General features: G+C 54.2%; 2 protein-coding genes across 3 annotated transcripts in view; one reads left to right on the top strand and one right to left on the bottom strand.

The window, feature by feature from the left end:
- Positions 1-22,999, top strand: part of ABHD1 (abhydrolase domain containing 1) — a 128,826-nt gene that overhangs the window by 58,877 nt on the left and 46,950 nt on the right. The gene's annotated exons all lie outside the window — the stretch shown is intronic.
- Positions 1-22,999, bottom strand: part of LOC309529408 (cGMP-dependent protein kinase 1-like) — a 36,925-nt gene that overhangs the window by 11,743 nt on the left and 2,183 nt on the right. Inside the window, exons 1-14 of one of the 2 annotated variants that reach the window (XM_082217525.1) lie at positions 21,464-21,647; positions 21,055-21,183; positions 18,106-18,265; positions 17,674-17,840; positions 15,808-15,921; positions 11,003-11,108; positions 10,446-10,509; positions 9,402-9,479; positions 8,868-8,956; positions 7,116-7,181; positions 6,374-6,412; positions 3,703-3,747; positions 2,782-2,911; positions 246-388 (exon numbers count right to left, since the gene is read on the bottom strand). In XM_082217525.1, coding sequence (XP_082073651.1) covers positions 246-388; positions 2,782-2,911; positions 3,703-3,747; positions 6,374-6,412; positions 7,116-7,181; positions 8,868-8,956; positions 9,402-9,479; positions 10,446-10,509; positions 11,003-11,108; positions 15,808-15,921; positions 17,674-17,840; positions 18,106-18,265; positions 21,055-21,183; positions 21,464-21,608 — 1,475 coding nt within the window. In that variant the 5' untranslated portion in view covers positions 21,609-21,647. Of the gene's footprint in view, positions 1-245; positions 389-2,781; positions 2,912-3,702; positions 3,748-6,373; positions 6,413-7,115; positions 7,182-8,867; positions 8,957-9,401; positions 9,480-10,445; positions 10,510-11,002; positions 11,109-15,807; positions 15,922-17,673; positions 17,841-18,105; positions 18,266-21,054; positions 21,184-21,463; positions 21,648-22,999 lie in introns of those variants that run through there. The other variant, XM_082217526.1, reaches the window with a different exon arrangement.

Genomic DNA, 22,999 nt, shown 5'->3' with positions numbered 1-22,999 from the left:
CAGTTATTCATCTCCTTGACGTCATTTGATGGGAGGAGCTCCTTGGGCCTGATCCTGTGGAACCTCCAGCTCCAGGGACAGTCTACCGGGATCCCGAGGTCCTTAGGGGTATTTGGCCACTGCGAGAACAGGAGGCTGGGCTGCCGCTGCTGGGATCGTCTGGCATCCCCCTCTGTGGACCCCGGGCCCCAGACCCCCTTGCCCCCCGCTGGAGACGGGGAGTGGGAAGAGGAAGGCGCCAGCACCTGACGATGAAGGGGCAGCGGCTCTGCCGGAGGACCTTCTTCTCCATCAGGACGTGCTCCTGCTGCCGCTTCTGCACCACGTGGTCCTTCCGCAGGCGCTTGAGGGCGAAGAAGAGCTCCTGGCCTTCCTCCACGCGACGGACCTGCGAGGGAGGCAGGGAGGGGAGAGAGGGGAGAAGTGGGGGGCCGCTGGCACAGCGCAGGCCGAGAAGGCTCCGTCGGCAGAGCGCGAGACTCTTAAATTCAGCGCTCAAGCCTCACATGGGGAGAAGATCCCTGCATTGGACCAGATTGCCCTCGTGGGGTCATCTAGAACTTTACAGTTCTAGGATCCCATTGATCCCCTGCTCAATGAACGTTCTAAACGCTGTCAATGGACGTTCCAAAAAACATCAATCCTGCTAGCAGCCCGTTTCCAGGGTCAGAGCGGTGGTATTTTAACTCTCTTAACTCTCTCCTACAGGCATATTCAGTCCACCACTTCCCCCCCTCTTCTCCTGTCTCCAAAGGGGGGGGGGGTTAGTTCTTTACCGATGGAAATTTAGTCTTTTACAAAAGGCTTTCCAAGACTTTAGCTTGCAGCCTCCTTGCTTCAGTTTATCTACAAAAGGGGGAGACGGACTTCCTGTATTGAACCTCCCCGTTTCGATGCCAGATTAAACGTTTAAAAATCCAATTCTTCCCAATTCAGCTCTACTCACGGGTAATTACTTTAGAGTCAAAATGTCCACAGGAAAAAGTCAGTGCTCTCCGACAACAGCTATGCGGCTTCGCTCCGTGGAAGAAGCAGATGATTCGAAGCACCGCGCCACTCACCCCACATCACTCCGGATCCCCGAAACCGGGTTTCCCCATGAGTAGCAGAGGCGCAAAAGGTGCCCGCTGAATCCCATGTTCACAGGCTTCTCCCGCCTGTGATTTTTACGGGTCTCCGCCTTCGCCGTGGCGTTACAGACCCAAATTCCCACGGGGAATTCAGCCATTGCCGGAGGCACCAACCCGGAAGTCTCCCGAGTGTGTTTTATAAGCTGGTCTCCGACCGTAATAAATTAGCAAAAAATTCTAGGATTCTTCAAGCCTTGTTGGAAGATTCAAGATAGATGAAAGGAAGTCCTTCTTCACATGGCAAACTATGGAACTCCCCGCTGCAGGAGGCAGGGAGGGCCAGCAGCATGGATGGCATTGGAGGACGTGGGATAAATTCATAGAGGAAGAGAGGACTATCGATGGCCGGTAGCCAGGAGACAGACACGCTTCTGAATCCCAGGAGGGCAGAGCTGCTCTTGAACCCAGGTCCTGCTGACAGGCGTCTGGTCAACCCCTGTGAGAGCAGGCTGCTGGACCAGATGGGTCACTGGCTGGATTTATCAAGCCCTTCTTAGGCTCTTTCTCTTGTCCCCACCCTGGTGGTGGCACAGCCAGACCCAGCAGGGCATTGGAGGTGGCATTGCCCAGGGTGGGCATTTGATGGAAGGATAAAGGAAGGATCTGTCCAGAGCAGAACCAAAGATCTGTAGAGTCGGAAGGACCCTGAGGGTCATCCAGTCCACTAAGCAGGAGTCACAGCTAGAGAACCGCTGGCCAAATGGCCCCCCAACCTCTGCTGGAACCCCTCCAAGGAAGGACAGCACCTCCCAAGGGAGCCCATTCCTCCCCCAGCCCTTTGCATATGATTTTGTTTTACAATTTAGACTAGTCACTTTTACATCCTTAAGATATCAATGACTTCCCTTCTTCTCTTCCATGGTTCATTTTACATATCATAAATCCTTGCATATTTTACAAAAACTATACCGTTCACTACTCCATTATTGCACCCATCAAAACTTATTCACGCTGTTGAATTTATCTGAATGCTGCCAACGTTTTCAGCTGTACACAATTATTTCCTATACATTCAAAAACGTTTTCCAATCTTCTCTAAATGTATGTTCTTCTTGTTCTCTTATTCAACCAGAGCCAGGGCCTTTTCAGCACTGGCCCCGGCCTGGTGGAACGCTCTGCCTCATGAGACCAGGGCCCTGCGGGATCTGATTTCTTTCCGCAGGGCCTGCAAGACAGAGTTGTTCCACCTGGCCTTTGGCTTGGAGCCAATTTGATTCCCTCCCCCTCTTTCTTTTTCCCTTTCTCCTCCTGTGATGAGGCTGCATTTTAATGTTTTAATGTTGTATTTTAATCTTGTTTTTTAAGTTGTATTTCAATCAGCTTATTTTTATTATTGGTTGTTAGCTGCCCTGAGCCCGGTCTTGGCTGGGGAGGGCGGGGTATAAATAGAATTTCCATCAGCACATATTCCATCAGTTCAAGTTGCCATTCTTCTTTAGCTGGGGCCTCACTCATTCTCCATTTTGGGGCTAACAAAACATGGGCTGCAGTAGTAGCGCACATAAACAACCTTTCTTGACACCTGGGAATTTGACACCCAACAGAAAAGACTCGGTTTTTTGGAGGAAAGTACTTTTAAACATTTTTCTTCCAATTCATTCTTGATCATTTCCCAATACTCTTTTACCCGCATTCCTCCCCCAGGCCTTACCAGCTCCACGGTGCCAAAGCCCCCAGTGCCCAGGATGACTGGCTTCCCTCGCTGATCCCCATCTTCGTAGAAAACAGGGAGGAGGTCCTGGAGCTGGAGGGGGTTCTGAGCTCCCTCTAGGAAGGACCCCCTGCAGAGAGAGAGAGAGAGAGACTGGGTGCCCAGCAGCCACGAAGTCTTGCTGGAGGCTTTCCCTCCCTGGGGGGTGAAAATTCAGGCCCCTCTTCTGCGTGGGAAATGAGGAGGTCCCTCACTCTCATTGCCACCATGACTAGCTGGAACAGCTGCCTTCTTTAGGCTGTGCGTATGCCCCTGATGCCCAGACCCTGGGAAGGGCAGTTGCCAGTGCCCCTGCTGTGGGCCCATCGCTGGCCCCTTGCCAAGCCCCTCCCCACGTCTGCCGCCAGCCCTGCAGTGGCGCCCCAAAGTCAGCAGAGACAGACAGAGCCAGGTCCCTCGCGCGCAACAGTGCTGACACCGGCTGGCAGCAACGCCACTCCAGGGCTTCAAGGTGTCTGTGCGCAGATGTCGAGCTTGGCTGGAGGTCAGGATGAAAAACAGCTGCTCTGTCGCTTCCCTGGGTCTCCAGCGAGGGATCCCACCTTGCCGTGGAGGGGGTCTTTCAAAAACGGGCAACCCCAGAGGGCTGGCCACTGGCCAGGCAAGGGGAGGCACCTGTCCGGGCTCAGGAACACAGAGGGAAAGTGGCCAGGAAGGGGGAAGGCTGCCCTGGCGCTCCCCCCCTGGACAGAGGGCAAAGGGCCTGGCTGCTGCCAGGTAGAGTTGGAAGGGGTCCAAGGGGTCAGTCTAGTCCAAAATGTGGGCTTCTTTCTTTCTCCACATCTGGGCTCCCTGGACCACCACAGCGGCCCCCATCAGCGCCGATGCCCCCACCCAAACCGCAGGAGTTTGAGCACTGACCGTCTGGGCTCAGAGAAGGGGGGAGCCTCCTGCGCCGCCGTTTCCCTGCGGGGAGGGGGAAGAAAAGGCGAAATCAGCAAAGTGAAAGGTCCCTTCCCATCCCTCCCAGCTCTTCCCAAACCATGCGCCCACAAACACCCCCAGGGCCGAAGAAGCCCCCACCCCCCCCAAACCACCCTTCCTAACTATTGGCGACTCTCTTCCCACAGCCTCTTCCCGGGTCCAGGGAGTCATAGAATCATAGAGTTGGAAGAGACCACAAGGGCCATCGAGTCCAACCCCCTGCCAAGCAGGAAACACCATCAGAGCACTCCTGACATATGGTTGTCAAGCCTCTGCTTAAAGACCTCCAAAGGAGGAGACTCCACCACACTCCTTGGCAGCAAATTCCACTGTCAAACAGCTCTTACTGTCAGGAAGTTCTTCCTAATGTTTAGCTGGAATCTTCTTTCTTGTAGTTTGGATCCATTGCTCCGTGTCCGCTTCTCCGGAGCAGCAGAAAACAACCTTTCTCCCTCCTCTATGTGACATCCTTTTATATATTTGAACATGGCTATCATATCACCCCTTAACCTCCTCTTCTCCAGGCTAAACATGCCCAGCTCCCTTAGCCGTTCCTCATAAGGCATCGTTTCCAGGCCTTGGACCATTTTGGTTGCCCTCCTCTGGACACGTTCCAGTTTGTCAGTGTCCTTCTTGAATTGTGGTGCCCAGAACTGGACACAGTACTCCAGGTGTGGTCTGACCAGAGCAGAATACAGTGGCACTATTACTTCCCTTGATCTAGATGCTATACTCCTATTGATGCAGCCCAGAATTGCATTGGCTTTTTTAGCTGCCGCGTCACACTGTTGGCTCATGTCAAGTTTGTGGTCAACCAAGAGTCCTAGATCCTTTTCACATGTACTGCTCTCAAGCCAGGTGTCACCCATCTTGTATTTGTGCCTCTCATTTTTTTTGCCCAAGTGCAATACTTTACATTTCTCCCTGTTAAAATTCATCTTGTTTGTTTTGGCCCAGTTTTCTAATCTGTCAAGGTCGTTTTGAAGTGTGATCCTGTCCTCTGGGGTGTTAGCCACCCCTCCCAGTTTGGTGTCATCTGCAAATTTGATCAGGATGCCCTTGAGTCCATCATCCAAGTCGTTGATAAAGATGTTGAATAAGACCTCCTCCTCTAGGGCTCCAAAGAGCCCGCTCTGTCCCAAAGGGGGTGAATTGAGTACACAGGCAAAGGGCAGAAATCGGGTCACAGAATCATAGGATTGCAGAGTGGGGAGGGACCTCGGGGGGCCATCTAGTCCAGCCCCCCACGCCCCTGAGATTAAGAGTCTTGTGCTCTACCGACTGAGGGTCACTTAAGCAGTTCTCAGACGGAGACTTGAAGGCAACTCTACCACTTGGCAACATTCGCCAAAGGGACTGAGCCCATTTGTCTTGGCAGCGTGGTGTAGCGATTAGAGCGCCAGACCAGAAGGTGGGATAAACCAGGGTTCAAATCCCCCTGAAGCTCGCTGGGGGTGACGTGGGCCAGTCGCTGCCTCTCTCAGCCTAGCCTCCCTCCCAGGATCATTGTGGGGCTCAAATGAGGAAGGGGAGAGGCTCCTTGGAGGAGAAATTGGGATATGAATGAGTTGCTCTGGGACACCACCACCGCTCAAAGGGGCATGACAGGATCCTGGATTGGGGCCTCGGGTGAACCCTTGGTTTAAGCAAGGAAGAGGAAGGGCCGTGATGGGACCCCGCAGGCAGAGCCCAACCAATTCCGCAGGGCAGGAGGAACCCCCATCCCAGGTCCTGCCTGAAAGGGGTCAGAGGCCCCAAACACCCCCTTGCAAGGGAAGACCCTAAATGCAGACCTCACAGCCCTGGGACTCAGTATCCACCACCTGAGATAGTTCAACAGCCAAAGCCACAGTCCCATCCGCCTGACACAGTTGTATTAGATTCAGCACCAACGAAGGAACATGGCGATGGGCCTCCGAGGACGCATGGCAACTTGTGGAACGAGGCCTTTGTTGGAAAACCACATCGATTTGGAGATTAAACACAATTCAACAGACATTTGGTGCTTCTGCTGGGAGTGGGTGGGATTGCTGAATATTGATTGTTGCTTCTTGTATAAATAAGTGAAAACAATAAAATATGTTTTGGGGGGAGGGAACGAAGAGCACGCAGGCAAGACCAAGAGCCCCCTGGAGGAGAGGGACTGGGGGCCACATCTTTCCGTCTCTCAAGCCCCCTTATTATTTTGCCTATTGAATGCTGGGTGTTGCTTATGTAACCTTGGTATATTTCTAGTATTGAAACATGTTTTTTTGTATGCTATTGCATTTGCCATTGTGTTGTTTTGCTGTGTTATTAAGGAATGGCTTCTTGCACGGTTTGGTTGTGTTCCTGATTCGCACTTTGAGCATGATTTTCAGCATATAAAGAAAAAGAAAGAAAGAAAGAAAGAAAGAAAGAAAGAAAGAAAGAAAGAAAGGGGGGCTAGAATATCCTCCCGCAAAGTCTTGCTGAACCCCAAAGACGGGTTGCCTGCATCTTCTACACCCCCAGGGCCAAGGAACCCCAGATTTGGGTGGGGAGTGGTCTTGATACGGAGAGAGGAAGGAGGACAGGAATGCAACTCCTTCCACCTGGAAGCCCCTTTAAAGGGGAGCCAAATACTTACGTCTCTTGGCTGCACATGGGGCTCAGTTCCTGAAAGTCCCTGTGGGAAAAGGCAGGAGAGGGGAGATGTCAGTTTGAGATCCCACTTGGAGGCCCACCTGATCTCAGGTGCAGACCCGGAAGGCCAAAGGGGGCGCTGGTTCTCAGCTCCTTCCTGGCAGTCAGGGCTGAAGACAAACACTGATTTGGGAGTCCAGAGACCTTTGACCTTCAGTTTTCTGAATGAGCTGGGCTTCAAACACCCCTCCATGCAAAGAGCTGAGAGCTGCGCCATTTGGAGAACTGCTATAAGCTCAGAGGCTCCCAACACTTTCAAGCCCCCATCCCCTTGGCTCCATAAGCTCATCCCTAGTGCCTCCGACCCTATTAAAAAGCACGATTCAGAAGAAGAGCAGTTTGCACTGCCCACTAAGGAAGGTACTAGCACAGCAGAATTCAAAGCAGTAACAATTAATTGCGCATTTATCAAAATCCCAATTAAAAGTACTTAGTTTAACTCGACAAAATGGATGAACTCCATTCCGTGATACCAGTTTTGCAAAGCGTGGCACTCATTTAAACCTCCAGTGCCAGCCTGTTGCCCCCTTCCCTCCCAGCACCCCCTAGGGAATCCCCAAGGCGTGAGACCATCCACTTTGGTCACATGGATGGGGGACCCTCCTGAAATGTGAGGATGACCCCAAGCAGCCCCCTCGGCCCCTCCCCTCCTCCCCACAGACAGGCTCAACCGGATCCTGGCTTACTCCTTGGCAATTGCAATGCAGGTGACCTCCTCCTGGGCCCGGCAGCTGGCTGTCCGGCGGATGTTGCTGCAAGCGAGGAGAAGAAGCAGAGAAGGCCATTCCCAGGGGGAGAAAAAGACAGAAGAATTAAGTCTACGCCAGGGATATTTTTTTGTGGGTTAAACCACAGAGCCTAGGGCTTGCCGATCAGAAGGTCGGCGGTTTGAACCCCCGCGATGGGTGAGCTCCCGTCGTTCGGTCCCTGCTCCTGCCAACCTAGCAGTTCGAAAGCACGTCAAAGTGCAAGTAGATCAATAGGTACCGCTCCGGCGGGAAGGTAAACGGTGTTTCCGTGCGCTGCTCTGGTTCGCCAGAAGCGGCTTAGTCCTGCTGGCCACATGACATGGAAGCTGTACGCCGGCTCCCTCGGCCAGGAAAGCGAGATGAGCGCCGCAACCCCAGAGTCAGCCATGACTGGACCTAATGGTCAGGGGTCTCTTTACCTTTACCTGTGGCTTTATTGACAACTGCCTGCCAAGAAGGTGGGTCCTCTCCAAAACAGAGGGCCACCAACGCCCCTGCTTGACCGCTTACTGCAAAGGTTTTCAACCTTTTTGAGTCCACGGCTGCCTTGACCAACTATGTTCTTTCTGCGGCACCCCTGGGTTGCGCCACCCCTTGCCTGCAGAGCTGGCAGCCCCTCACCCTTTTTCGAACACCCTCCCTTGTGGTGTGTTCTCTCTCCTTCGGAGTCCTCTGGGCAGCCGCAGCTACCATCCCTAGTTTCTGAGGTGCACCCCCTGCCCCAAAGAGAGGTGCCTCCTCACACTGCCCCACAGGGGCCTGGGAAGCACCCCCTGGCCAGCCCCAGAGGCACCCTTCGCCTGGGAAGCTTGCAGCCAGGGCTGCTGCAACAAACAGCTGTGCAAGCCTTGGGGAGGCAGAGATGCGAGAGGGCATCAGAGGAGGGAGGGAAGGAAAGAGGGGCAGAGTGTGGGGGTCAGGTGGGATTGCTATGAGGAATTATGAAACATGGAGCAAGCCATTGTGTCAGCAATGAAAGCCTTGCCTTGACTGGGCTTGATTCATTGACAATAATTTCTGATCGAATCCCACAGGCCTCTGCATCTCTGCCATTTGCGTTCTCTGCACCTGACAGGCACGGATAAGCATTATAAGCACACAGGTCAGTTGCTTCATCAGGCATCCTGGGTCATCAAGATAGAAGGTAGGTTTGATGTTTAGGTAGTTTAATCTTTAGGTAGCTCTTAAGGGCCAGGAAGAGAGTTCACAAAGAGATGGTAAATACTGCCATCCTTCCTCTCATGTTTATGACCTCTGGGTTTCCTAAAAGCATTCTTCCTTGCTAACTCTTTTATTTACTCTGAACTACATATGTGCATGCTCAAGTAGGAAATAGTTTCTTTGTAGTTAAAATAATTTCTTCTGATCCGACTTTGGCCCAGTGGGGTTTTTGAAATGCTCAGAGGAAATCTGATTGATTCTTACGAACACTGTGTAAAAAGTTCTTTGTGAATAAAACGACCTGGGCAAGAGGGGTGGAGAGGATTATTATTGGCACCTCCTCCCAGAGTCTTGCTGGTCAAGCCTCGTGTGTATTTTATTAACCAGAGTCCAATCCTTCCTGGCTTTGGGAACGCTACCAGAGAGGCCAGAGGATATTTCACCAGGGTTGCCTGCAGCACCCCTGACCATCATTCAAGGCACCCCAGGGTGCCAAGAAGGCAGACGGGTTGAAAACCACTGGCTTACCGGATGAGAGACAGCTCCCCAAAGTGGTCCCCAGCCTTCAGGACTCGGATGTGCTCCTCTTTCCCCTCCACGCTCCTTGTCACCTCCACCTGTGTGTCCCAAAGAGCGCATGAAGCAGACTGGACAGGCGAGTGGCTGGCCTCCCCAGTTCCCCTCTGCCCCATGGCCGGGGAGGGGGGCAGTCCTCTCCCCACCCGTCAGTGGCCCTGGCATGGGTGTGGCTGGCCAGGGACTGCCCTGGAGGTCACTGCAGGAGGCCTGCCTATCCTGCTGCTCTTTGGAAGGGACCCCCGAGGGTCATCCAGTCCAGCCCACGAAATGCCGAGAGACTCTTGACCCTGCCAGAGCACACATGCAAGAGCCCAGCTGGGGCAGAGGGCGGGGGAGAGGTTCTGGGGCTCTGGAGAGGCACACCCTCAGCCCCACACATGTGGAAGGCTGTCAGTGAAGTTGTGGGGGGCGACACTGGGCATTCTCCCTTAAAAAATACTCTGGGGTGGAGCGGGGAGGGGGCAAGGATGCACTGGGACCCACCTGTCCACTGAGAATGAAGAAAAAGGTCCTCCCCTCGTCTCCTTCCTGGATGATCATTTCATCCTGGGCGAAGGTGCGCTGGAGGGGGCAGAGAAAGGGATGCTGCAACTGGGCACCAGTTTACCCACAAGGTCGCCTCACCCCACTTGTGAGCCCCACTTCGCTGCTTTGATCGGCGGCATTGGAGCTGCCACAGGTGCCGCGGAATACCCATTCCACCTTCGTAAGAACCTCCGGAACTCCCTGCCCCTTGACGCTAAACAGACGGCTTCACTGTACCCCTTTTGGCACCCGACATTCTTGTTTAGACAAACTCACCCAGATGCGAGATCAAAATAAAGAGCAAAAATAGAACATATCAATAACTCCCGGTCCCCCACACACTTTAAAAAGCATATAGGATGTCAATCAGCCCAAGGCCTGGTTGAAGAGGAACGGTTTTGCCTGGTGCCTGTATAACGAAGGTGCCAAGCGAGCTTCCCTGGGGAGAGCATTTCACAAATGGGGTGCCACTGCAAAAAAGGCCCTGTTCTCCTGTTGCTGTGAACTTTTGTTCTTTAAGGGTTTTAACTTTTTTGTATTTTAAAGTCTTGTTGTAGATTTTTCTGGATTTTTAAAATCTTTTTGTAAACCGCTCTGAGGTTGTTTTATCCCCTTATTTCTTTTATGAAATGAAGAAACAGGCATGTGCAGAGGGAGGGGAAGGAGAAGCGGAGTCTGTGTGCCCACTGCCCATCCGTCTAGGTACTGGAGACCACAACTTTGGCAAGCTGCAGAGCAGCGCACTGACCTCCCATGCCAGGCCAGTCCCAGAGGCGAGAGGGGGGGGAGCATGGCTAGCCAGGCCACATCATTTTCCTGCCCCCACACCCTACATTTGATTCCCAGAGCCAGATGGAGCAGCAGCTGAATCCTACTGGGCATTTGACAGCGGCAAAGGAGGCCCTGGGTGTGCCAAGGCCCAGGCCTTCTGTGCCACCCCCCCTGCCTGCCCCCTGAGGCAGCAGGCTCCTCCTGCCCAAGAGAAGGACCGGCCCTTGTTACCTCCTCCGCAGAGTCCAGCAGCTGGGACAAGGCAGCATCTGACAGGCCTTGGAGAGGCTTCACCCTGGAAGAGAAAACAGAAATGCCCCGGATATCCCAGACGCGGAATCATAGAGTCGGAAGGGGCCCCCCAGGGGTCATCTAGTCCAACCCGCCAGGACACAGGAATCGCAACGAAAGAATCCACCAGGCCAAAGGCAGCCTGCAAGCCCCAACCCCAGGTGCCGTTGCCCAACTGTGGCAAGGAAATGCCCTCGCCGCATGCTCAGAGGTACCCTCTCTTCACTGGGCAGTCATTTCTCAAGCCCTGAAGGGAGCCCATCTGCCCTCAGGCCACTTGCTTGTCCTCTGTCCCCACGCCATCCCAGGCAGGCAGCAACCAGACCCCATGATGGGCGCTGCGGGGGGAGGAGGTGTGCGATTGTGTTTGAGAGAGAGAGAGGGGGAGGTTTCACAACAGGTTTTCCCAAAGAAGGGAGTGCCAGATTCCTGCTTGGAACAGCCAAGGGGTGGGGGGTGTCCAGCTGCTTGAGGGGGGGCTCCCTGGCCACCCTCACCTCCGCAGGCCGGCCAGCACCTCTGCCCTCTGCCGCTTGGCATTCTCGGTGATGATGGTGCGGTACGTCTGGCGGTCGATGGCCCATAACTCCACCAGGGTGAGCGCTGGGGGGGAGAAAAACAGAACTGGGGTTGCATTGAGGAGGCAGGCGACCCCGACACCCCCCCCCCCGACATCAAAGCCCCTCCTTGCCAGGCAGCTCTGCACTGGCCCCGTCCGGAAAGCAAGAAGAGGCAAGACGCCCCCTGAAGAAAAAGTTTAAGAAGAGCCTGCTGGTTCCAGGAATCTTGGCAGACTGCCTCTGGAGCTGGAGAATAATAATAATAATAATAATAATAATAATAATAATAATAATAATAAATTTTTATTTATGTCCTGCCTTCCCCAGCCAAAGCCAGGCTCAGAGCGGCTAACAACAGTAAAATAATACAGCATTCTAAAATCAAATCATTATGAAATCAGTTCAAATCAAATTAATGGCAACCATTGGGCTAGAGTTCAGCGAGGATTACAGAAGGAGGGGGTCAGGCTGTGTCCTGGCCAAAGGCCTGGTGGAACAGCTCTGTCTTGCAGGCCCTGAGGAAAGATGCCAAGTCCTGCAGGGCCCTGGTCTCTTGTGACAGAGCGTTACCAAGTCGGGGGCCAGTACTGAAAAGGCCCTGTCTCTGGTTGAGGCCAGCCTAACCTCCCTGTGGATGTTTTTATTTGAACACCATAAGGTCCTCCGTGGGACATACGAGGAGAGGCGGTCCCGTAGGTACGAGGGTCCTAGGCCATATAGGGCTTTAAAGGTCAAAACCAGCACCTTGAACCTGACCCCGTACTCCACCGGGAGCCAGGGCAAAGGGGGCCCCATCTAGTCCAAACCAGATGCCACAAAGGGGAACCTGTGAGCGGCATCTGAGCATGAGAGCATCTCTGCAACTCTGCACTGGCCCCGTTTGGAAAGCAAGAAGAGGCAAGCCGGCTGTCAAGGAGTGTGGCGGTTGCTCGAGAGTAACCAGGCAAGACTCTGTCTTTTACAGGCTTTATTCTTGGTGCAAACTATTTACAGTGCAGAGCATCATAAGTTCATGTCTGGCTCAATCGCTAGAAGTATCCGGGAGTGGTCGGTTTTTGTACCTCCCCCAGCATAAAAGTCGCGTCACCCCCCAGCCTTTTCCGCCCCTCCCTGCACTGCAGACTACTGCGCAGGGTGGGCGCTGGCAAGGGCACGCTTCCCGCCTCTCTGGCTTGCTCAGGCTCAGTGTTAAGGCTCTCCCTAGCATCCTCTGGCCCCTGCACTTCTTCCCCACTGGAGGTGGGGCTTCCCTCCTCCCCGGAAGAGATATTTTCGGAGGCTCCCTATAACACAACTGCCCTTCCACCTCTCGCCTCTGAGTTGATGGCAGTTCCCTGACACCGTCCCCTGAAGAAAATGTCTGGCTGAATAGCTTAAGAGCCTGCTGGTTCTGGGAATCTTGGTAGACTGCCGCTGGAGCTGGAGGTTCCATTAGACCAGGGGTCTGCAACCTTTAAGACAAAAAGAGCCACTTGGACCCGTTTCCGAAGAAAAAAAACTGGGAGCCGCAAAACTCATCATTATAAAAATAACTTTTTGTCACTTTTTAAAAATTATTTCTTTGTTTGACTCCTCAGAATTACTCCTCCTCATAGAAATAAACGTTAAATTAACAAGTTACCTTTTTTTTGTGTGTGTGTTCTTCACTTCCCTTCAAAACACTGACCAGCGTACATGCCCCTTACAATGTAGCAGGCGTGCGGGCAGGAAGGTGACGTGGGGACGGTGCATGACTAACGCACTAACGCCCCCATGCAACGTCACAGCCAGTACAGCGCCCGCCACAGTGGGGAGTGTCGGGGCGCACAATGTGCTTCCTCCCCTCGCTAGTATCTGCCCCGGAGCCTTGGCAAAGGTGTAAAAGAGCCACATGCGGCTCCGGAGCCACGGGTTGCAGACCCCTGCATTAGACCCTCAGAAGGGCCCTGTTGGATCAGGGCAAAGGGGGCCCCATCCAGTCCATCGCCCTGTTCTCACTGTGGCTGGCCAGACGCCACAAAGGGAAACCTGCAAGAAGCCTCTGAGTACAAGATCACCTCTCCTCTCCTGCAGTTTCCAGAAACTGGGATTCGGACGCACGGCTGCCTTTCAGAGGCGCCTCCATGACCCACACGCCAGTGAGCCAAGGGGCCTGGCTGCCCCCATCCCTTGCCCCGATACCTGCCCTTGGTGGGGGCCTCCCCTGCGCAAGAATGCCCCCTGCTTCACCATGCGCCTCTCCCCACTCCTCACAAAGCGCAACTGTCACATGCCAATGTCATAAATGCGTGCGAGGGTGTTGCGGAAGGGAATGGCAATTTCCAAGACGCGGCGTGGGCAGCTCTCTTGCCATTAACTTTCTCCAAAAAAAACCAACCACCCTGTCGCATCTCGACTGGCAGCACGCTGCATCGCAAGAGGCCTGCCACACTTCAGATGGACGATAAACATGGCACCGGAAAGTCTTTGTTCCGGAACTAAAGCCAAGGGCTGGAACTTAAAAAGCAGGGGGGCCCCCCTAATGTTTCTGATGCCCCCCCCAGCAATCTTCCAGAGACACGAGGGACGGGAGAAACAGGGAGGCTGATGCAGCCTCTGTTCAATAGGTAGAAGATGCCATTGTATCATCGCCATGGCAACAGTACAAGGATGCCCCAGTCGACTTGGCTGGCAAAGGCAGGACCCATGGAGGAATTTGCCCGCCTCCTGGGCCCCAAACAGGCAAGAAAGCCGACACTCGTGGGCAGGGATGGCTGCCCAGGGCAGAGACCCACCTGGGGCAGGCCCACCGCTAATGCGGGGGGCGGGGGGGGGCTTGCTAAGTGGGTCAAGTCTTACCCAACACTTGCTTCCCTCCCGGCTCTCAGCCTCATTATTTCAGATAAGTGGAAACCGCTTCCCCAGCTGCTCCGTGTTATGAGTAGCTGCTACCATCAAGTTATTACATAAAAGCTCACACTCCCCCTTTTGTAGTGCATTAAAAAACTTGAGTGGTATCTGGGGCACAAAAGCTTCTGCCTCAATATATTTGTTCATTTTTTAAGGCGCCGCAGGAGCCGGGATGACGTGCCGTGTTGGGGTTATTATTCTGGTTATTATTCTCTTAATTAAACCTTTTCAGGGAAGAGCAGCTGCGGCCACGGATGATGCCCTCGGCACTCGCATCCCCTGCTTACTTGGGGGATCCGACAAAAGGAACGACTTGTTCATGCAGCGTGGAGTGAAACTGCGGAACTCCCTCCCACGGGGGGGGGGGCAGTTATGGACTCCAGCCAGGACGGCTGTAAGAGAGGATCGGGCAGATTCGTGGAGGAAGAGAGGGCGGCCCCTGACTAGTAGCCAGGATTACTATCATTATTTATTAAATTTGTATTCTGCCCTATACCCGGGCAGGTCTCAGGGCGCTTCACAACATCTGGTACGCAGGATGAGACCCTCCCTGCCTGCAGACTGTCTCGCCAGAGTGGTGCATGCTCTGGTTATCTCCCGCTTGGACTACTGCCATGCGCTCTACGTGGGGCTACCTTTGAACTTGACCCGGAAACTACAACTAATCCAGAATGCGGCAGCTAGACTGGTGACTGGGAGAGGCCACCGAGACCACATAACACCGGTTCTGAGAGATCTGCATTGGCTCCCAGTATGTTTCCAAGCACAATTCGAAGTGTTGGTGCTGACCTTTCAAGCCCTAAATGGACTCAGCCCAGTATACCTGAAGGAGCATCTCCACCCCCATTGTTCAGCCCAGACACTGAGGTCCAGCTCCGAGGGCCTTCTGGCAGTTCACTCCCTGTGAGGAGCCAAGTTACAGGGAACCAGGCAGAGGGCCTTCTCGGTGGTGGCACCCGCCCTGTGGAACAACCTCCCACCAGATGTCAAAGAGAAAAACAACTACCAGACTTTTAGACGACATCTGAAGGCAGCCCTGTTGAGGGAAGCTTTTAATATTTGATGCATTACTCTATTTTAATATTTTGTTGGAAGCCACCCAGAGTGGCTGGGGAAATCTAGCTAGATGGGTGGGGTATAAATTATTATTATTATTATTATTATTATTATTATTATTATTATTATATCACAATATCAAAACACAAAACACATAATAATGGCTACCCAGTTGATGAAAGGCACAAGAGGGCCAGATCCTGCTTGCCAGGATCTGCTTAGCCACTGTGAGAACAAGTTGCTGGGCTGGAGGATGCTAATATTTACTTATATCCCACCTTTCCCCCTGACACGGAGTCAAGGAGGCTTACAGCTAAAACAGAAACAGCTGGATGGGCCATTGGCCTGATCCAGCCAGCTCTTCTCTTGCTCTTACGCAGGGGTAGGCAACTTAAGGCCCGGGGGCCGGATGCGGCCCAATCGCATTCTCAATCCGGCCCGCCGATGGTCCGGGAGTCAGCCTGTTTTTACATGAGTAGAATGTGTCCTTTTATTTAAAATGCATCTCTGGGTTATTTGTGGGGCATAGGAATTCGTTTATTAATATATATATATTTCAAATTATAGTTGGCCTGAGGGACGCTGTCCGGCCCCCGGCTGAAAAACCTCCTGCCATCTGGAGAGAGCAGGATTCAGACAGTCCCTCCCAGGCACCCAGGACAGTTGCAGTGGGACATGTGGGTGGGAAAGGGCAGGATGGCCTGACCCACTCCAAGGGGTCAAGAGGAGCCGCAGCTGCTGGTATCAGGGGCAGAAGGGGGCAAGGAGGGTCCCAGGGACAACAACCCCCAACACACACACGCATGCGCACTGCTTACCCGTGACGGTGGCCGTGCGCCGGCAGTTGTACAGCACAGCCAGCTCCCCAAAGACGTCCCCCGGGAGCAGGCGGCGGAGTTGGCGTCCTTTCTGCGTCACGCTCAGCTCCCCTTCTGCAACGGGAGAACAAGGGCGGGTTCACACATGCACACACAACACGCCTGTTCTTGCCACTTTGGAAGCTCAGCACTTGTAGAAGCCGCTGCCGGGTGCCAGGTGGTTGGAAAATGTCTTGGGGGGGGGGCTGGGCAAAGGGTGGGAAAGAACCACAGAATGGTAGAGTTGGAAGGGACCCTGAGAGTCATCTAGACCAACCCCCTGCAATGCAGGAATCACGGCCTGGGTCCAGTATACCTGAAGCAGCATCTCCACCTCCACCATTCAGCCCGGACACTGAGGTCCACCTCTGAGGGCCTTCTGGCAGTTCCCTCCCTGCAAGAAGTGAGGTTACAGGGAACCAGGCAGAGGGCCTTCTCGGTGGTGGCACCCTCCCTTCAGATGTCAAGGAAATAAACAACCATCTGACTTTTAGAAGGCACCTGAAGGCAGCCCTCTTTAGGGAAGTTTTTAATGTGTGACATTTTAATGTATTTTTACTCTTCATTGGAAGCTGCCGCCCAGAGTGGCTGGGTAAACCCAGCCAGATGGGCGGAATGCAAATAAATAAATAAATAAATAATTTTAAGTAATCTCTGACAGGTGGAGAGCTAACCTCTGCTTAAATTCCTCCAAGGAAAGAGATGTCACTGCCTCTCAAAGGAGCACAGCTGTCAACGTTTCCCTTTTTTTAACAGAAATTCCCTTATTCTGAATAGGATTCCTCGCAAGAAAAGGGAAAAGCTGACAGCTATGCAAAGGAGCCCATTCCACTGCCAAATGGGTTTTATTACCAGGACGTTCTTACTGATGTTTAGTTCAAATTTTTCTTGTAAGTTGAATCCATTGGTTCACGTCTTCCCCTCTGGAGCGGGAGAAAACCAGTTTGCTCCATGTGGCAACCCTTGAGATATTTGAAGATAGCTCTCATATCTCCCAAGAAAAGACCCCAGGAACTTTGGTTTCCCTTTGCTGAGCTACAATCAGAATCGCAGAATTGCAGGGACCCCCAAGGGTCATCCAGACCCACCCCACTGCAACGCAGGAATCCCGGCTGAAGAACCCCTGACAGGTGGTCATCCCACCTCAGCACCCGAAACAAACTACAGTTCCCAGGATTCTCTGGGGGAAGCCCGGTGCTTAAGGGAAAGCACTCTGCAGCAGCTCAGTGGCACTCTCTCCTCGCTGCTCATGTCACGTGGCCTCTTCTTTCCCATCCATGGAGAAGGGTCTCGGAAGAGGAGCACTGTAGCTGCTCTAGTTTCCCAGCAGAGCCAGGAAATTGCTGCTGGTGTTCTTGTTCTTGTTAATTAAATGCGTCTCTGGGCGGTTCACAACATAAAATCACAATATAAAAACCACAAAACGCAGAATAAAAATAAGAACAAAAACAGACACAAAAGAATCCCCCAAATACATTTTAAAAGGGCAACAAGTCTTCCATCAGCAAATGGAACTTTTTCACCTAAAGGTGTCTAATGAAGGCGATTCCCCTTTCGAAAATCAAATGGAGCCCCTCTCCCTTTGGGGTGCTTCCGAACTCTAAAATTCTGTGATTTTATTGGTTTTAGGCAGGCAGAAAAAAACCTCTTTGGGTGTGAAGGGGTGCAGCCAAGAATTCGGTGTGTGTGCATGGAGGGGCCATCCCAAAGCAGGCGCCGGGGGCGGGTGGCGCTGCCTGCGGATCATCAGTCCTCCTTTGGGTCTGGGGTCTTCCATGCCAAGGAGGGCGCTGGGCTCCGGAGTGGGGCCCTCTGTTGCCTGCTCACCAGCCACAATGTACATGGTGTGCCCGTCGTCCCCCTCGGCCACTACGGTGCCCCCGGGCTGGTGCTGCTCGGGCACAAAGCTCTCCACCAGCGGCTGGCTCTTCCCGTCCCCCAGGCACCGGAGGAATTCGCTGCGCTTGACCGCGTCCAGGATCAGGCCGGTGTCCCTGGGGAGGGAAGAGGAGGGAGTTGGTGCCCATCCCAGAATCACAAGCTCGGCTCTTGCCCTCCATGCTTCTGAATCCCAGTTTCTGGAAAACACGCTTGCGGGTTTCCCACAATGGGAACCATCTGGTTGGCACACGGTGAGAACAGGATCCTGCGCTCCTTGGGCCTCATCCATGCGCCAGTTCTCATGTCCTTCTCATCTCCAGCTCGGCCGCCACCTGCCTGAGCAGAGCAGCCCCACCTGGCCAGGCCACCCAGGCTTACCTGGGGGACTTGGGAATGCAGGGCAGCTGCCAGTCGCCATCGGAGTCGAGGGGCTCGGGGACGATGCCATGGCCTCGGCTGCCCCTGCGGGCGTCTTCCACCGGGGACTGGTCCAGAGCGCTCTCGCCCGCGGGGTCCCTGGCCTCCTCCGAGTCCTCAGCTGCGGCCAAAGAGGAAGCAAGAAATGATAAAATTTGTAACTTATCTTAAGGTAAAGGTAAAGAGGCCCCTGACCATTAGGTCCAGTCATGGACGACTCTGGGGTTGCGGTGCTCATCTCGCTTTATTGGCCGAGGGAGCCGGCGTACAGCTTCTGGGTCATGTGGCCAGCAGGACTGAGCCGCTTCTGGCGAACCAGAGCAGCGCACGGAAACGCCATTTACCTTCCCGCCAGAGCGGTACCTATTTATCTACTTGCACTTTGAGGTGCTTTCGAACTGCTAGGTGGGCAGGAGCAGGGACCGAGCAACAGGAGCTCACCCCGTCATCGCGGGGATTCGAACCGCCGACCTTCTGATCGGCAAGTCCTAGGCTCTGTGGTTTAACCCACAGCGCCACCCACATCCCAACTTAACTTAAAGACTATTGTAAACAAGTGAAAATTGTTAGTAGGGTTGGAATATCACTTGTAGTTTGATTCTGGACCCAATGGAAAAGGTAAAGGGTTTGGATTATCACAAAAGATGCGGCAGGAACTGATTAATAATTAGGACCCAGACAGGGAAGGATGGAAGCCCAGGAGAATTTTGTTTTTATGATTTATGTTTGATATATCTATGTAAAATTGTGCATTGAAAAATCAAATAAATAAATTTAAAAATAAGAATAAAAGTCTGTGCAAAGCAAAAGAAAGAAGGAGGAAGCAGAAATAAGCCTTGCTGTGCTCCCCCCCCCAAGAAAAACACCCCCATTCCAGATCTCTCCTTTGTTCCCCAGAGGGGCTCCAGGGTTCTTTTATCTCCTTCCTGTTTTATAACTGGATATGGCTCTTTCCCATAATGGTCACACACCCGCGGCATTGCCTGTAAGCACACTGGGAAACGTAGCAGGGGAAAGGGACCCCCAGGGCTCATCTAGACCAACCCCCTGAGTGCAGGAATTGCAGCTAAAGGATCCCTGGCCGTCTGAGCTCTGCTTTCAACCCTCCAGCAGAGGAGAGCCCATCTCCCTCCGATGCCCACCCCACACTCTGAGAGCCCCATTTCAGAGCCGGCTACGGACAGCCACAAAAACCACACTTGGGCCGGTCACAGTCTCTCAGCCGAAGCCTCTGCCTCGCAGGGATAAAACAGAGCAGAGGAATCCTTTGCATCCTTCTTGAAAGAAGCTGCTAGAAGGGCCACCCTGGCTTGAGGGGGACACGCCACCTGCCTTGCAAGGTCCCACCCCCAGGACATCGCCTGCAGAGGGGCCTGAGTGCGAAAGCCTGGGCAGCAGCAATGGCTTCCCATCACTGCGGACAATATGAACAGACTGAAGATCGGACTCAGTGCAAGGCGGCTTGCCGTGCTTCTGAAATCAGAGAATTGCAGAGCTGGAAGAGACCCCTGAAGGACATCTCGTCCAACCCCCTGCAAGGCAGGAACCACAGCTAAAGCATCCAGGACAGAGGGCCATCCAATCTCTGATTAGAAACCTCCGAGGAAGGAGAGACCACAACCTGCTGGGGGAGACTGATCCACTGCTGAACAGCTCTTGCTGTCAGAAAATTCTTCCTAATGTTTAGGCGGAATCTCCTTTCTTGCAACTTGAAGCCATGGGTTCGAGTCCTACCCTCTGGCGCAGGGGGAAACAGGCTTGTTCCCTTTTCCATGGGACAGCCCTTGAGATATTGGAAGGTGGCTCTCCTGTCTCCTCTCCGTTTCCTCTTTCCCAGGCTTAACATCCCCAGCTCCTTCAACCGCTCCTCATCAGGCCTGGATTCTGTGCCTCTCCTTGGTGTGCCACTGAGGGGAGTTCTGCTTCTGAAGATGGGCAGGGGGGCATTGGGGCAGCCTCAGTAGGGGCTCCTCTGCCTTACAGACCTATGGGGCAGGGAGAGCTGGGGCCAGGCGCCTGTGGAACTTAGTGCTCCAAAGAACATCAGAAACGTCTGCCAGATCCGGCCAAAGGGGGCAGCCCCTATGAGAGAGGACCAAAAAAGGTCTCTGCCCCAAAGCGGAGGCAGCCTAGAAATCCAGTCAAAGGAGCCAGAGGCATTCAAGGCAGTCGCTGCTTTGGCTGCAAGGCAAGGGCTGGGGGGTGGGCAGATTACGTGGGGCACCCCCTAGGCGGCAGGCTGGGTGATGGACAGATCTGACCCACAGGAAGAGATTTATGAAGAGCCACTTGGCAACAGAAGAGGCTCCCTTGGAAGGTGGTGGCTTCTCCTTCCTCGGTCGGTAGCCCATCTGTCACAGATTCCTGCATCGCAGGGGGTTGGGCTAGATGACCTTTGGAGATCCCTTCCAATTATCAGTTCCACGATTCTGCAATCCATTGCAGATCTTTAAACAGACATCTGTCAGTCAGGGATTCTTGAGCTGCGATTCCGGAATTGCAAGGGGTTGGGTGAGATGGCGCTTGAGGGTCCCCTTAGATCCTGAGACATGCCCATCTCCCCCCCCCCGGGAACCCTCCTGCAGAAGCCCCATTGAGATGAACGGGAGCCCATGGTGGCGTGCTTGTGCAGGAGAACTTCCCGGCAGATCATGTCCCAATGCAATGAACGGGAAGGCGCAAAGGTGCCCCCCGAGGTTTTTGCCTGCGGAGCTGGAGGTCTCGGAATCCCAGAATGATCTTCCGCGACTTCTGTGCGGAGGGCAAGATTCCTCCACAACCTGTTGCTCTTTCAGTGGAACTCCAGAGAGAAAGAGAGGCAGAAAGGGGGCGCCCCCACCTCTTTCTGGGCCCCCCTCTCCTCTGACCCACACAAACCCCACCACACCCTCTGCCCCAGGGTCTCCTTACCAGCCTGGGGCAGTGCCACACTTTCCAGGAATTCCCTCTCCTCTTGCAAGCGCAGATCCCTCAGGCGGAGATCCATCTCCTTTTGGGGGGGGCAGATTTCAAGAGGCGTCAACTCCGTTTTCTTCGAGGCTGTCAGGAAACAGAAGAGTCCTGGGGAGGGTGAAGAAGACGCCCCCCCCCCAGTAGTTCCCCACTGCCGCTGATGCCAGCTGGGGGGGCAGTGGCACCATTTATGCCAGGGACCCTCATCTCCCCAGGAATCTCTGGGACACACAGCCAGGTATGGGGCATGGGAGTTTCCAGAGCAGCACCCCACAGGCTCTCTCCGTCCCGCCAGCACCCAGAGCGCCCCATGCAGTCCCCAAGCCCCCCTGCCCCACACTCCGTGCCACCCTCCCCAAGGCGGCACCTGTAGCCCAGCTCTCAAGCGCTGCCAAGAGCCCGGGTGCCTCCGCTCTGCCGCCGCTCCAGCTGCCGAGTGAGGGGCTGGTGGGCGAATGAGTCACCCCAGTTTCTGTGGGAGGGGGGAGGGGGGCAGGGGGGCGTGCCAACATCCCCGCTTGGGCATGGCTGCCGCGCCGCTAGCTCCCTGCCCTCTGAGCTCCTCCGCCAAACATGATGCCAACCTGTTGCCAGGGCAACCAGCCCAATTCCAGCGCCTTTCACTCAAGTGCAGGATTCTCCCCAGAGAATGCAGGGGGTGGGGGGAGGGCAAAGCAAAGTGGGGGGAGCTGGGGGAGGGGCTGGGGGAGGGGGGCATCCATCCTGGACCGGGGGTTGGGGCAGGGGGGGGCAAACTCCATCGCTGATGGAATAGGAGTGGGGAGGGAAGGGAGCGTCGAGCAGAGCCAAACACTGTGCCCATTCAGTCATATCGCAGAATCAGAGCACTGTGGAGTGGAAAGGGACCCGAGGGGGCCATCTAGTCCAACCCCCTAACTTATCCGAAACCACCCAGCTCCACAGAGAGAAAGGCAAGGCAGGGGGACCCAGGAGACACAGCCAATCCTCTCTTCTCCACAGCAGGTGCCAGGCTGACGTGCCAGGGCCACAGAGGCAGCCACGATTCGTGGTCTCAGCCTGGCCAGCTCCGCCAGGGTTTATTCCGAGACAGAAAACGGCGCAGGAGACTTCCACAAGTCAGCCCGAAGGAAGGGCAGCGGGCGCTCGGACACAGAGCACCTTCTTGGCATCCAGGTGCCAGGTGTGCCGTACTGGGAACTGGGAGAGCTCTTGCTGCTCCGGTCAGTGCGGACAAGACTGAGCTACAGGGACCAAGAGGCTTGACTCGGTTGAAGGCAGCTGCCTACCAGGTAGCGAAGAAGAAGAGGGTGCCTCTGAGCATGTCAGAAGCACGAGAGCCGTGGGGCAACCGGTGGCACCTTCCAGGGGGGGCTAAGTCCCAGCGCCTCCTGCCAGAAACAGATCTGGCCCTGGCTGGGCAGGCAGATGAAACTCCGCTTGGGACCAGTTGGATGCCCTCAAAGGAGCCCTCAAAGCTCTGCTCAGCTCTGGGCAAGGGGTCCTTCCAGAGGGCCAGGCCAGGAGGGGGCACCTGTCACCTGGCGAGGGGGCACCTCCATGCCCTCTAACCTTTCCCCAGGGAAAAGAGGGACACCCCATTCCACATCAGTCCGCATCTTCTGCCTTTGGTCATCATAGACACACAGACACCTCTCACCTCTCTGCCTCCTCACAGGGTTGTTGTAAAGGAAAAATGTGCGAGCGAAGGGATCGTGTACCACACCTTCCACAGATAAATGGAATGAAATAAAAACGTGGTGGTGAGCTGCCTTGAGGCTGCCAGGGGAAAAGGTGGAATATATTAATAACACTAATACTAATGGAGACTATGAGAATGAGCGTTTCCTTCATCTGGAGCACGGAAGTTATTTTCAGGACTCCACTTTCCCACCTACACACCCAGCCACCACTTTGAATTGTT

The sequence above is a fragment of the Podarcis vaucheri genome (assembly GCF_965113315.1).
Source record: "Podarcis vaucheri genome assembly, chromosome: 3".
NCBI lineage: Eukaryota > Metazoa > Chordata > Lepidosauria > Squamata > Lacertidae > Podarcis > Podarcis vaucheri.
Note: the sequence above shows the minus strand (reverse complement) of the source record. Positions and strands in the feature narration are given on the sequence as shown.